This window comes from Anabrus simplex, chromosome 12 (assembly GCF_040414725.1).
Source record: "Anabrus simplex isolate iqAnaSimp1 chromosome 12, ASM4041472v1, whole genome shotgun sequence".
Taxonomy (NCBI): domain Eukaryota; kingdom Metazoa; phylum Arthropoda; class Insecta; order Orthoptera; family Tettigoniidae; genus Anabrus; species Anabrus simplex.
In genome coordinates, this window is record NC_090276.1 from 35,832,211 (window position 1) to 35,846,951 (window position 14,741).

Sequence of the window (14,741 nt, forward strand, 5' to 3'; positions counted from 1 at the left end):
CCCGAAAGCTTTATTTGCGAAAGTACTTTTATTTTATTCATCTCTTCTTTCATCAGAGCACGATTTTCATCATCACGTAGTAAGCCCCATATTACCCAAGAGAGGATTATAGGCTTGTTCCAAATAACTTCCCACAGACGAGCCTTGCATATTAAAGTTTAAACTCTGGACATCCTAGTTACAAGCGGACGTAATCCGGTTATTGAAAAAGAAAGGGAAGTAAAAAAAGAGAAAACTGGTTCTCGAACTTCATCGCAAATTACCCCATTCATGAACACTGAAGGAGGGCTTAAGTACTGGGGATATAACAATGTCATTAGTTTTATGTACCAGTAACTACTCTTACAGTTTTCAGGCACGCTGATGTGCCGAAATTTTGTCCTATTGGAGCTCTTTAACGTGTTCGTAAATCTAGCGACACATCTGAGTACTGAATGAGCCGCGATCGAACCCGCGAGTCTATGCCCTACTGTCTGAGCCACTTGGCCCGCATAGTCGTATATCATTTGTAGAAGATAAAACACATGTTTGACTCAGTATTCAAGGAGTTTATTGTGAGATATTATCATGCTAAATAATATGATGGTGCTACTATCATGGAAATGAGAAAGCCAGAAAAAAAGAAAGAATTAATTTTACCGTCTGAGAATGTCCAATCAACATACACGTAAACTATTCTTACTTCACAACCGTAAAATTATGTTTTCATCATCGAGATTTGAATTGTTCTTCCGAGCATTTATTGATCCATTATGTCCGAGGATCTTGCGCAGGTTGGTTCTCATAACCAGAAGATCTTGCGGTCTTATTCTGCCCTTTGTATCCACACAGGATTCAAATGATGTTTAAATAATCGTGATGAGAAAGGAATACAAGTCACTTATGAAGAAATTGCAACTATTGATTTTGTATTTTCGTCATATCTGGAATGTTTTCTTGAGAAATGACTGCTTCTAGCGAAAGCATTCCATCTCGCTCTGGTTCCTATGATATTGCTGTCTCATAAACGGCAGTTAATACTCCTGTAGACACCAGAAAAGAAAAAAAAGCTAGCAGCAACGGTTCGGTAGCTTACAGACATTTAAATACCTGCATGTAAGGTCACTCTTTGACATCTGCAAGGCCATACTGACGCCAATGAAGCCCATATCGAGAGGTAGGGGACCCACATGGGATCCTTAAACTGCCACAAAACTGACAGCAATATTTAATGACTTGGTGGGAAGCGAACTCTAATGGCATTCCTAATTCAACTCAACTTTGAAAAGAAACAGTAACGTACCTTAGATGTAAATTAAGAACAGAAAGCAGATTTTGTTAAGCAGTCCAGCCCAGTCCTGATGTCAACTGTACTAGATGACAACGAATTAGGAACTGTTAGACTTTTACATTAAAGACTTACAAGGCTATTTTACATCTAACAAACAAGAAAACTGTGAATTCGACATTCTTTTATAGCAACTAAGATTTATCTGGAATTTTTTGTATCTACCTCTATTACACCTCGAGTGATACGAGGGCGAATCAAAAAGTAAGCTCCACTTCCAAGTTATTGCCATTTATGGAACTACCTACACATAGGCAACACGGCTATGCCAATTATACAATGCGAGTTCACTTGTCCACATAGTCCCCAAGAGACAGTAAACATTTCTCGGAACGGTCAACCAAATTTTCTATTCTAGATGCGTAGAACTCACCTCCAGCGCTATGTAACCACCTGGAGAAAGCTGCGTTCACCTCCTCATTGTTTCGGTATCGTCGTCCACAGAGATTCGTTTTCAGCTTACCGAACACATAATAATCGCATGGTGCTATGTCTGGACTGTATGGAGGATGTTACCTTACCTCCCACTCGAATCGCTGTAGCAGTTCGGACGTTTGGCGGGCCGTGTGAGGGGTTGCGTTATCGCGCAACGAAATCACACAGGCGCTCAATTTTCCCCGCCGCTTTTCTTTAATTCCGAAGCGATGAGGAGATGAAAGCAGCTATCTCCATATGGTTACATAGTACGCATGCGGAATCGAAATGTTGGTTGACCGTTCCGGGAAATGTTTACACACTCTTGGGGAGCATGTGGAAAAGTAAACGTACATTGTATGTTGTCATAGCCCAGTTGCCTATGTGTAGAGGATTTCATAAATGGGCATAACTTCGAAGTGTGACTTACTTTTTGATTCGCCCTCGTAGACAGCTTCGCTAATATATTATGCGCTTCACAATTTCCATACATCATCGTCGCACCTCCGAAAACCTCTATGCGAAATATTGTGCGAAATGTATCAAACAATTCTCGTTCTTAATGATGTATGTGCTGCGGGTCAGTATTCCTCAGATAACATCTGTCACACAGTCGTTTTCGCAGGCGCAACGAAGGTATCCCTTTGTTGTTGTTGTTTTTGTTGATTTTTGCTAAGGTCTGTACGGTATATAAACCAACAGACCTTCTGCAGCATGACTCGAAGCAAAAAACCCTCAATGAAGGCCTAGTTTCATTCATAGTGTTTTGGAGAATAAGTGGGTTTCTCTTCCTCTTCGTTAGTTCTGTCTGTTACTACTGCACTCAGCACAGTCCCTTTTAATCTCATGAATGTACAGCTAGAAGAAGTATGGCTTTCCATTCAGTAGCTACTCTTCTTTACAGGAAAATTCTACTCCAAAGACGATGAAAGCATACTTTATAGAGGTGACACTGCCCGAGGGTTGCTAAAAGTTTAAGTGGACGCTTTAGTTATAAAAAGCATACAAGTACAACAGGAGATTGTAACGCCAGAACACATCTAACGAGTCCAAAGGGTTAAACTTCTGGGTGGGTCAGTAATCGAATCCAGTGCCTTTGAGAAAGAGGCAAATAACACAACCCTATACTGTCGAGCTGGCAAAATTGGTACAAGAAGAGCAAGATAGTAAATTAATAAAATCAACGTTTCACGAAGTGTACTTACCGTCGTGCAGGTAGGGCGTCGCGGTGCCGGTAGGGGTGGGGGTTGGGGTGGCAGGTGGAGGTTGCGGCTTGTGGTCCGGTCCTAGTCCTTGGTAACCACCCAGGAACTCGCTCAGGTCTGGTACACACACAGATTCGTACAGGTTGGGTGGGACGTTCTCCAGCGTCGACCGCTCTTTCTCCACCTCTGCAAGGTAAGCACAAGGGACATCAAGGAAAGGATCAAAATCACTATTGGATAAGTGGTAATTTATTTCAACTCATCAAAGCCCTACGTCCTATTTTGAAAATAGCATCTAAGCCCCATTAAAAACTAAATATCACCGAGCGAGTTGGCTGCACGGTACGTATCGCGTACCTGTGAGCCAGCATCCGGGAGATACTAGATCTGATCTTAATTACGGTCAATTCCCAATCCTAGCCCTTTCTCATCTTTGCATTGCCGAAAATCTATGTACCAGCGTGACGTTATAGCACTAAAATAACCTCGGTCTCAACTATTTCGCTATTTGCTTTACATCGCACCGATACAGGCAGGTCTTATTGCGACGACTGGATACAACAAGGTTAGGACTGCGAAGGAAGCAACCATGGATTTAGTTAAGGTACATTTGGTTCATAATAAAATGGGAAACCACGGGAAAATTTCAGGCAATACCGGAGACCTCCCAAATCAGAACTCTTCTCTCTGATCATGACAGGAAAAGGAGGGTAGCTTTCTATAGTGATGTGGCAAGATTTTCTGCCAAGAGACCGACCAACCGCATGTTCATATTCTGCCGAAACGAATTCCGCACGACGTGGCCGACAGAGACTACTAAGGACATGAAAGAACTAGGGTTAACAGACTTTCAAAAACAGACAGGCATTGAGGAACATGTTGAAGAAGACCGTGGTGGTTTGATAAAAGAAACGAAAAGAAAGAAAGAAAGAAAGAAAGAAAGAAAGAAAGAAAGAAAGAAAGAAAGAAAGAAAGAAAGAAAGAAAGAAAGAAAACCTCTGAAGAAGAAGAAGAAGAAGGAGAAGAAGAAGAAGAAGAAGAAGAAGAAGAAGAAGAAGAAGAAGAAGAAGAAGAAGAAGAAGAAGAAGAAAGGAATCCGGTGGTTAAGGAAAGGAAGGTGCTACACCAGGAGAAGGCGCAACAATACTGGGCAAAGATCAAAGAAGGACGGTTGATCAACCGTGGTCCCAAGTAGGCCCATTAGAAAGAAGAAATAACCGACAGTGGAAATATAAATCAAATGTATAAGCGAAATAACCATTAAGAAAAGAAATTTATTCTGACAGATTATCTCAGATTTTCTAAATTACCGCATATTGTCATGTCAGAAGAAAATCATCTAACTATTCAATATTACATGTAGTAAATATCATTTTTGGTCCGTATTGTTGATATTTGATTGCAATAATAACAGGAAGTTATTTGTTAAATAGACCACCTAATTAATACAAATGACTTTGTAATGAATAGGTGGTCTATTTAACAAATAACTTACTGTTATTATTCCAATCAACTATTCAATAGTCAAATCCATACGCAGTTACAGGAAATTAACGTGCATATTTGATAAAATTGCAGGAGGTGATCGCTAGACTTGTTAAACATTGGGGTTGACTTTCATCAGTGGCAATAAAGGTAAGGTAAGGGTTATTCTGCCCGAAGGCAGGTCCGAACCTCCGCAGAGGTGTTCCTGAGCCGGAGTTTACGTGCGGTAGAGTGGCCAGCTCCTTTCCGCTCCTCCATTCCCTTACTCCCCACCAACAGCGCGTGGCAACCCATCCAACTCCTGACCACGCCCAATGTTGCTTAACTTCGGAGATCTCACGGGATCCGGTGTTTCAACACGGCTACGGCCGTAGTGGCAATATGTTAAAACATAAATTTTAGGTATCATTTACAATTATTGGCGTATAAAAATTGTAATTTAACTAAATTTAAGCCAGCGAAACGTGTACCTTCTCCTTTAATGGGTTGTTGCACCAGGGGTTTTTTGTCTGTCTATAACGGGAAGAAAATATTTGTTTTTACAAATAATGAAACTTGGGTATATTTCACTCAGCATTTCGACTTGAATTATCAAAGTCGCCGTAACGACTGGTGAAGATAAGCTTCGTATAACTAGCAATAATTTTGTATAATTACATCTATCATTAATTGCGTTGGAACGCTGATACGTGCCCAAATGCTATCAGAACAGTTTCCTGCTTTGTTGGATAGAGGCTAGCCGAGTTAACTGGAAGGATCTTCCGGTACAGCAATGGATCTAGTTTACATAAACAGCCGCACAGCACCACGGAAGTTGGTAACAATGTTAGTTTCCTCTCATTAGAATTCCTGTCTATACAACATATTGGGTCACTTTGGTTTGATTTGGTTTGGCATTGAAACGATTAAAAGCTATTGGCTACATGTAAAGAGTTGTGGATACCCCCACATCACATGTATAGAATAAAATAGACAGAAGGCTCCAGGATATCCTGGCTGCAAGGGATGTAGTTCTTTCAGGCCCTTCCCGGACATGGCACATCCCCTTCCTGGATACCAGTATTGTCCCCCTTACGTCCGGGAACTGTTAACACTAGTTGGTCAGTTGATTGCGGGAGTTCAGGAAGACTAGAAGCAGAATTTTTAGGTCCTTGCAAAAGTAGTGAGTGTGATTAAGAGTGTACAAGAATATACAGTTTTAAGTTTCTTGTGAATATTACAAAAAAGTGAAAACCTTTACTGGTGGAAAATTGAAGAGAAGTGAAAGTGAACCCGAGTAATATGAAGACGTCTCCCGAAACGGTTTAAGTTGTCTTCTGCCGCGTTTCTCCCACGTTGATGGGGTCATGACAGCGAACTGTGTCTCACATGTGGATGGCTTTCCTAAGGCCAACCTTATAGTGCGTGTTTTTGTGGTAGTTGGTGGTGTGATATGTGATGTGTGTCTGTATGGAGCGATGGGCACTAAGATGACCACGAACACCTAATCACCAGAAACTGCTAAGTCACCATCCTGGCAGGCAAACGAATCCAAGACCCTCTGAATTGAAGGCTGGAATGCTGACAATTCCTCCGAGGCAACGGATGTTCCGAAACACCTTCCAGTGGCGATACCAAAGGTACTTGCCTCGGACGTATACAAAAAGGTAAACACAACTAACTCTCATTCACTTTTTATTTTGAAGACTGAATAATGTGTTCTATAAACTTCCAAAACACTATTCCTGTAAACTCTCATGGTTGTTATTTTTGGGACATCTAACACAATAAGCAGTAAACACTTCTGCAATAACACGAGTGACAGTCCCGCAAAGCACTTACTTTAAGTACTAAACCACTAGTTCCCATACTTTTTTTCTTTTTAGTATTTGTTTTATGTCGCATCGACACAGATAGGTCTTACAGCGACGGTGGGATAGGAAAGGGCTAGGAGTGGGAAGGAATCAGCCATGGCCTTAATTAAAGTACAGCCCCAGCATTTTCCTGGCTTGTTAATGGAAAACCACGGAAAACCATATTGAGGGCTGCCGACAGTGGGGTTCGAACTCACTATCTCCCGAATGCAAGCTCACAGTTGCGTGCCCCCCAATTTACTCGGTACGTTCACATACTTCTAAAGCTTGTGCACTCCCCTCCCCTCCGCCTTTCCTTGCTTATTAAACTTTGAAAATTCAATTTGCTCCCCTCTTGAGAATAATGTGGAATTAAGTTGTTTCTTCTTCAGATGTAATTCAGTTTCCGTATGTTTTCTTTTTCGGGCAGTTTATAAATTTATTTATTCAAAATTAGTTTCGGTAGACTGAAAAACTTAACAGTTATAATATAGAGAATACAGATAGGTCTTATGGCGATGATGGGATAGGCAAGGGTTAGGAGTGGAAAGGAAGCAGTCGTGGCCTTAATTAAGGTACAGCCCGAGCATTTGCCTGGCTTGTTAATGGAAAACCACGAAAAAACCTTATTCAGGGCTGCCGACAGTGGTGTTCGAACCCACTATCTCCCGGATGCAAGCTCACAGCTGCGCATCCCTAACCGCACTGGCAACTCGCCCGGTAGAATGCAAGCTTATTGAAGCGAGTAACAAGTATAGTCTACCTGCACAAGGCTTATGTTATGAGTCTTGCATAAACTTCAGAGGTGCGGTCCATTCCATCCCCTAGAATTTATGTTACTCTCGCTACATTAGGGAAGAGCGGAATGGTGGACAATTAGTTTGCATTCTGACCTAATACTGCCTAAACAACCGGACTCTAGTTATAAATTAAATGAGAAGATTTCGGAAGTTACAATAGTGCACTGACTAATCTAAACAAAAACTGGGATGTGTGCCTGAAACAAGATTTTTCTTCGATGTAGTTGAAGCCATATCTTCTCAATTTCGACTTCGTTAATCTATAACTGTCACTTGTTCAGTATATCGAAAGTAACTTATTATTAAGTAAAATTAACAAAATAACTGAAAAATAAAAAATAACAACAAATTGTACCTGAAAAAGAACCAAATTCATTCTTTTTAAACTGTATTTAAAATATAAATTAATTTTAGTTTATTTCTTTCTGTCTTAAACTGTTTACCCTCCAGGGTTATTTTCCTCTCGGACTCAGCGAGGGACCCCACCTCTACCGCCTCACGGGCAGTGAGACTTTGGGTCGGGGGATAAAACTGGGGAGGATGACCAGTACCTCGCCGAGACGGCCTCACCTGCTATGCTGAACAGGGGCCTTGGTAGGGAATGGGAAAATTTGAAGGGATAGACAAGGAAGACAGAAGTAAGCGGTCGTAGCCTTAAGTTAGGTACCATACCGGCATTTGCCTCGAGGAGAAGTGGGAAACCACGGAAAACCACTTCCAGGAAGGCTGAGGAGTGAATGGAGCACACCTCTACTCAGTTGACCCTCCGAGGCTGAGTGGACCCCGTTCCAAGCCCTCGTACCACTTTTCAAATTTCGTGGCAGAGCCGGGAATCGAACCTGGGCCTCCAGGGTGGCAGCGAATAACACTAACCACTACACCACAGAGGCGGACAAGTTTAGTTTATAATCTGTTTAATGTTTTCTTTTTCAGTTATTTTCTAATTTTTAAAAATCATAAATTACTTAAGAACGTAACAGTTAATGATGAAAGACAAAAACGTAAATTAAAACAATCATATGGCAACAAATTGTCAAAATGAAGCTGCTGCTTCACATTTTAATTGTTAATCTGAAGCGAAATTCAAATAAACACCTAACTATATTGTCACTTTAATTTTTGACATTTTTGTCTTTAAGAAATGAGTGCTTCAGTACTTAAAGACACAATGAGACTAAATTGGAAGAGATACGGAAACAAAACACTAAAATATGTCCCCACTGAGGTCTACTGTACATCCGATGAAGCGATAGACAGAGGCAGTTTCATATTATTGTAAATAAATTGCCTTTGGTGCCCTTGTACTTTATACTCTACTTAAAGCAAGCAAATGTTTTGCGGGATTGTATTCTCTGCCTGCAGGTAACAGGCACCCTCTGTACCTTGAATTTCGCCCATCAGAAACCATAAACGGGGTTAGAGACGAATTTCCAGGGTAGAGTTAATTCGTAGCCTTCCTCATCGTCGTATTTAGAGCAAAGGTTTACTTTCGTAGTGGAGAGTAATATTTGTTTTTGTTTATAACTTGCTGTACGTCGCACTGACACAGATGGATATTACGGCGAAGAGGGGATAGGAAAGGGCTAGACGTGGGAACCGTGGCTTTAAAGTACAGCCCCAGCATTTGACTTGTGTGAAAATGGGATACCACGGAAAATCATCTTCACGGCTGCCGACAGTGAGGTTCGAACCTACAATCTCCCGAATGCAAGCTGATAGCTACGGGACCCACACCACGCAGTCACTTCTGAGAGTGATAAAAAGGCAGGGATAGTATTAAGCTGCAGATTTACTGTAAACTGGACTAAATGACCCTAGGAACTCTTACAAGATAGTCATCTAATTTATTACACCATAAAAAACCAGTCCCAAAGGCGAGGTATATACACAGCACAGTTTGAAACGAGCAGGCTAGCTGAATAGTATAATTGAGTAGTAGCTAACTTCCTTTGCTATTCAAATCGAATTCAGAGAAAGCGTCGTAGCTTTTAAGAGAGCTGAACTGATGCAAGATCCGAGCAAATAGATTCCTACCGCGTCAAAAGAACCCCTTCTACAAGCAAAAATTATCGCGGTACGTATGACGCATTTGAGCACAAGCACATGAAACTCTGGACGTAACAATTTTCAACAATGATTTACAGTTCTGTTTTCAAAAAAAAACCCGTAAGAGCGTCACCAAGATTTGATATTTATGCCAGAAAAAACAATGATAATTTATGTGCATTCTGTACATTGATTCAAGTTGTTACTATGCACACAACATATTATTTTGTGAAACATTCAGGAATGAATTCAAATTAAAAAAACCAAACCACTCGTGGTGGTACCTAACAATTTTTCTTACCGAAGTTTTTCTTCTTTTGCATTTTCCTCCAAAGTGAAAATTTCACAAAAACTTCGAACTTTAAATGTTTCACTGGTCGGAAAAAAGTGTAACAAATACAGATTTTTATTGAGTCAAGAAATATATATTCTGGATGACCTATTAGTTTATAAATCATACCATTCTTATGGTACTTTGTGTGTGTGGTTTACCCGTGGCTGTGTAAATTGTCAAAATGCTGCAAGGAAGACTTAAAGTCTATTTTTCTCTGAAATATGCATAGAATGGCAATGACTACCCAAAAAAAAAAAAATTAGAGGAATAATATTTTGTTTTTGAGAACCCATTTTAAAAATGTAAAATGCTTTCTATATACACCTGTCTCTCTTATATGTACGAGTGTTATTAATTTCAACTAAAAATAATCTCTTCCGTGTAAACTATACCTAAACTTGTGGAAGAAATTTTAATTTTTATAAGTGATGTGTAGATATTTGCATCCCTGTTGATGAAATATTGGAGACCGATAATTGATAATGTGCATGCATTTTGCCCCAGTTCATGTTAGACGTTAGAAGTTCAGCAGCTGATAAAATGCCAATGGCGCGAGATAAACGAATTATATTTTTCAAATTATTTATCAGTATGACCAATCCTCTAACGCTCATATACCCGCTTCACGCTGTTTTCGACCACCCTGGATAAACGCCCTTCCAAATCGTAGGAGTACGGTATTCCACATATTTTCCTTCGTTTGGCCAATTAGACAATATAATTTACGTCATGTGTAAGTAGTAACTTCTGCAATGAAGAGTTAAGCATGGGAAGTTTTTATCGGCCGTATTTTTCAGATAACGATACGATCTGCTTCACACGCTCTGCTAGTGTGAGAGAGTGATGAGTGTGCCAAGAACGTGTACTTCAATGTCAAATTCTCCGAACGAACATCAGCGAAGAAGAAGTGTTTCTTTGAAGAGTTCTTTTGTTTTAATACTCATGAAGACAGACAAGGTTGATTATGACACACCTGTTTGAGCCATGCAAATTCCTCGAACACCACTTCCATTATTGGAACCACTGCTGCTGAAAGTGACAGATGTACTAACGGGGAGGGGGGGGGGCAGATCAAAAATTCTGCATACATTGTATTCAATAATTACGAAGCTCGACGGTGAACATCCACCAGATAACCTTGTGTCACAGGAAGAGCAACTCAATCCATGGCAGAAAAATTAACAAGGTGAATTATGCAACGATTCAAAATAAAAGGTCAGAAAGCCCTACAGCACTATTTTGCGCTATTAAAACTCGATGAGTCAAGTTTTAAATGTGTATGTTTGAAACGGAATTACTGAGGAAGAGTAGGTTTTGAAAACGTGATGGAGATGCTGTGGCAGTAGTGATTGTAACAAGAAAGAAAGAAAGAAAGAAAGAAAGAAAGGAAGAGAAGAGAAACACAAAATCAATCAACCATTGATCTGCATTTAGGGCAGTCGCCCAAGTGGCAGATTCTCTATCTGTTGTTTACCGGGTCTTTTCTTAAATAATTGCAAAGAATTCGTAAACTTAACGAACATCTCCCTAGGTAAATTGTTCCAATCCTGAACTCCTTTTCCTATAAACGAATATTTGCTTCAATTTGTCTTCTTAAATTCCAACTTTGTCTTCATATTGTGATCTTTCCTACTTTTAACAACACCACTCAAACTTATTCATCTACTGATGCCATTCCTTGTCATCTCTCCACTGGCAGCGCGGAACTTACCACTTAGTCGAGCAGCTCACCACCTTTATCCCAAGTCTTCCCAACATAAACTTTGCTGCATTTTCGTAAGGATACTCTTTTGTCGGAAATCAATCAGAACAAATCAATCTGCTTTTCTTTGGATTTTTTCCCAGATCTCGAATCGAATAATCCTGGTTTGGGTCCCATACACTGGAACCATATTCTACTTACCACAGACTTGAAATAGATAAATAAGAAGATGAAGAAGAAATGTCCTATGCCTACTATGTTCAAATCTGTGGTATCAAGTCCATACACAGTAGACGCTTCAATGCGGAAGGCCTAGTATAGCCTGTTATTCTTAAGCCACGACGTCAGTAGTCTTAGGGGGAATCCGAAAAAAATAGGACGTGACTTTCCAATGTCGAAAATTTCACCTTTATTGATCGCTAACAAAAACGGTGATCTTAGCGCATGGCTACTCCACTCGCGTCTTGTAAGGAACAGTTGAAATTTCAGTCAGGTTGGCATTGTGAAAAGTGAAGTGGTAAAAGCATCAGATTCACTCTCTTTCCCGTGAACGAACATGATGTAACGATAATTAAGAGCAGTAGTAGCTAGTAATTTGCGCTTCCTCCCACAATTACACAAGAACTGTGCCCGTCTTCACGCAGGTGATGAGATGAAAACTAACAGTAGCATGAAAACACTCAGAAGGCACCAGCGAAAACTGCTTTCACAGTCAGCTTCAAATCTCTAAAACTGTTTTTACTGGGTAGTCCAGTCTGATGTTTCGTCATCAATACGAGTTTGCATTTTCAAGATTTGTTATGTTCCCTTCTGTGATGGTGCGTCTGCATGGTTTTACATTCACCGCAGAAACCATGTAAGTTTCTCGATTCGTCCAGGGATTTAATTCCATGCCTGACGTTTGAAATTTATTCCACCCTGGGATGCTGAGGAGACAAGAAAATAGCTGAGAAAATGGCCACACTGGCTTCATATCTGCAGGTCACCTGACGAAAAAGACTTTCCTTGGTAAACTCAAGGCCCTCCATGGGATCTAAAAGAAGACTGTGATAATCTACCTATCCAATGTTCTTAGGTTCAGCGATTTCTTCCTCGGCGTACGGATATATTTAAACGAAAGGAAATGAGGGACAATTTTGGCGAATTCAGAAAGTGTTTTTTGTTACACTATTCTATTTTCTTAATTTTTAAAATTTCGAAGAAATTTTATTGAAAAGGAACTTATTTTAGCCCTTTTTAACTCTAGAAGGAAACGCATCACGAGGAATATTTACAATATTACACATTATTGCCGGAGTTTAGATAATATTTATCGTAACGTGTGATACAGAAACAAAGAAAATTAGCAGAGTATATTGAAAATACGGTTGGCTGCACTGGCAAGAGCCTAGTCGAATATGTTAAATCAAAATTAAAGTTGCTGTAACTATCCAGTTAACGAAGACATGTTAAAACAGTTCAGTGGTATTCAAAATAGACAAAACAATCAAAGGGCCATCTATAGTCCTATACAGAAACAGAGGAGACAAGATGAATCATCAAGATTTACAATAACCTAAGTTCATTTTGACAGTTAAATTTTGTCGGTAGGTCTGCTGTGTTTCGGCAGCTACTATGAGGTATATTCATGACTTTTAAATTATTATTATTATTATTATTATTATTATTATTATTATTATTATTATTATTATTATTATTATTATTACTTAAATATAGTACACTAAAAGACGGATATCTTGACTGTGCAAGGAAATGTTGAGGTCTCTTGAAGGGATTTTCCCTTCAAGGGTGCTCGCAATACTATTCTGTGCTGAGGTATAGAAAGACAGTAAACCGGCCGTGACAGTCAAAATGAAGAAATGGTCTCGCTGATCAGGTAGTACTCCAATAACTGCAGGTTACCCGATGGGCCAATTGTCGTCCTGTCGTCCTGACAATCTTCAAACCACCTTCCAAGGATTTTTTTTTTACAATTACTTTACGTCGCCACGACGACGACGACGACGACGAGGAAAAGGAAGAAATCGGTTGTGGCCTTAAGGTACAGCCCCAGTATTTACCTGGTGTGCAAATTAGAAACCACGGAAAACAATCTCCAGGGCTGCCGATAGTGGGGTTCGAACCCACTATCACAGCTACGCGACGCTAACGGCACGGCCAACTCGCTAGGTCCGAAGAATCTTATAGGCTGTCAGTCTGGGGAAAAGTTAGATTTCTTCGAAGTAAGAATTTAAAGATCTCTGGAAAACTTTCGTACTTGTTCGAAGAATAATCTACCATTGAGTCAAACACCTAAATATTTCTTTGAAATCGTTCCTGAGGAGTTTTAAAAAGATGTTTCTTTATGCATTATAACTTAGCAGGTTAATAATTCAGCTTCATTTCTGACATTGTGTTTGTTGATGTATACTTTAGTTTGGTTGTCACAAACACAGGGTTGTGGGGAAGGGATTTTATGATAAACATAAGCAGCACTTTCACAAATCAGGAGATTTACCGTCATTAAAGCGTATTCTTGAAGAGTTTGGTGCAGACCTACAAGCAATCTGAGAATCCTCCACTTTGCGATGTATTTTAAAGGACAGCCAACTAATGTCCTTGTTTTTTAAAAACAAGAAAAAATATGTGAATATATCATCGGCATTTATACTGTAAAATATGACAGTGATTTACTTCATTTAAATTATTTCAAATGTACATTTGCGTCACTGCCTTTATGTCCGGCTTCTTGGCTACATGGTCAGTGTAGAGGCCTTGGGTTCAGACGAACCTGGGTTCGATTCCCGGCCGGGTAGGAGATTTTAGTTCTAAATGGTTATTTCCCTCAGCTCGGGGACTAGGTATTTGTGTTGTCTCCAACATCCCTGCAAGCTCATACACCACTCGCAACAACACCACTCAGTTTCTCCATACACGGCAGATTGTACCCACCCTTGTCGGAGGGTCTGCCTTACAAGAACTAAATTATTATTATTATTATTATTGTTGTTATTATTAATAATAAAGTCTCAATTTGATGGATTGTTTTTTAAATTAGGGATAAGGTTACGGTATGTCACTTATATGTGACTCACTAAACACAGCAGAAAACGCTCGTAGGCTGCAATAGTGACACAACTCAAAAGAATCAAGTTCTAGGATGCATAACTTCAAAGTTTACCTTAGTAGTGAAATGCAAAAATCATGCGATTAAAAAAGTAAGCGGTACTAAATGGCTCGAAGGTTCAACTAATAAACGTATTACTTAAACATTGTTCCTTCATTCCCCTTTCCCAAGCCATGACATATACGTTTTGAGATGTGTCACTATTGCTGCAATGATTTTAAAAGTAGATTATGCTGGGCTATCTTGGGAGTTTGCGGCTTGTAATAACGAAACAACTTTACGGAGAATGCTAGAGTATGCAATAACTCCGATTTCGTATTTTTCGAGTTGCAGCCCACAGCGAAAAAATATATCCTACATTGGTTGTCAACTTCCAGTTATGTGTTAACATTCTTATCAAATTTAACATTAGCAAATCGTAATAAATGAAGAATTTCAATCGGGAGAAGTTCTTCACCTGAAGAAGTTTAACCAAATCATACAACAGAGA

General features: G+C 39.8%; 1 protein-coding gene across 5 annotated transcripts in view; it reads right to left on the reverse strand.

Annotated features, from left to right (window-relative positions):
• pnt (pointed) overlaps positions 1–14,741 on the reverse strand; it is a 942,655-nt gene that overhangs the window by 107,402 nt on the left and 820,512 nt on the right. For all 5 annotated transcript variants that reach the window (XM_067156752.2, XM_067156750.2, XM_067156751.2 and 2 more), the window contains one exon: positions 2,947–3,132. In XM_067156752.2, coding sequence (XP_067012853.2) covers positions 2,947–3,132 — 186 coding nt within the window. The remainder of the gene's footprint in view (positions 1–2,946; positions 3,133–14,741) is intronic.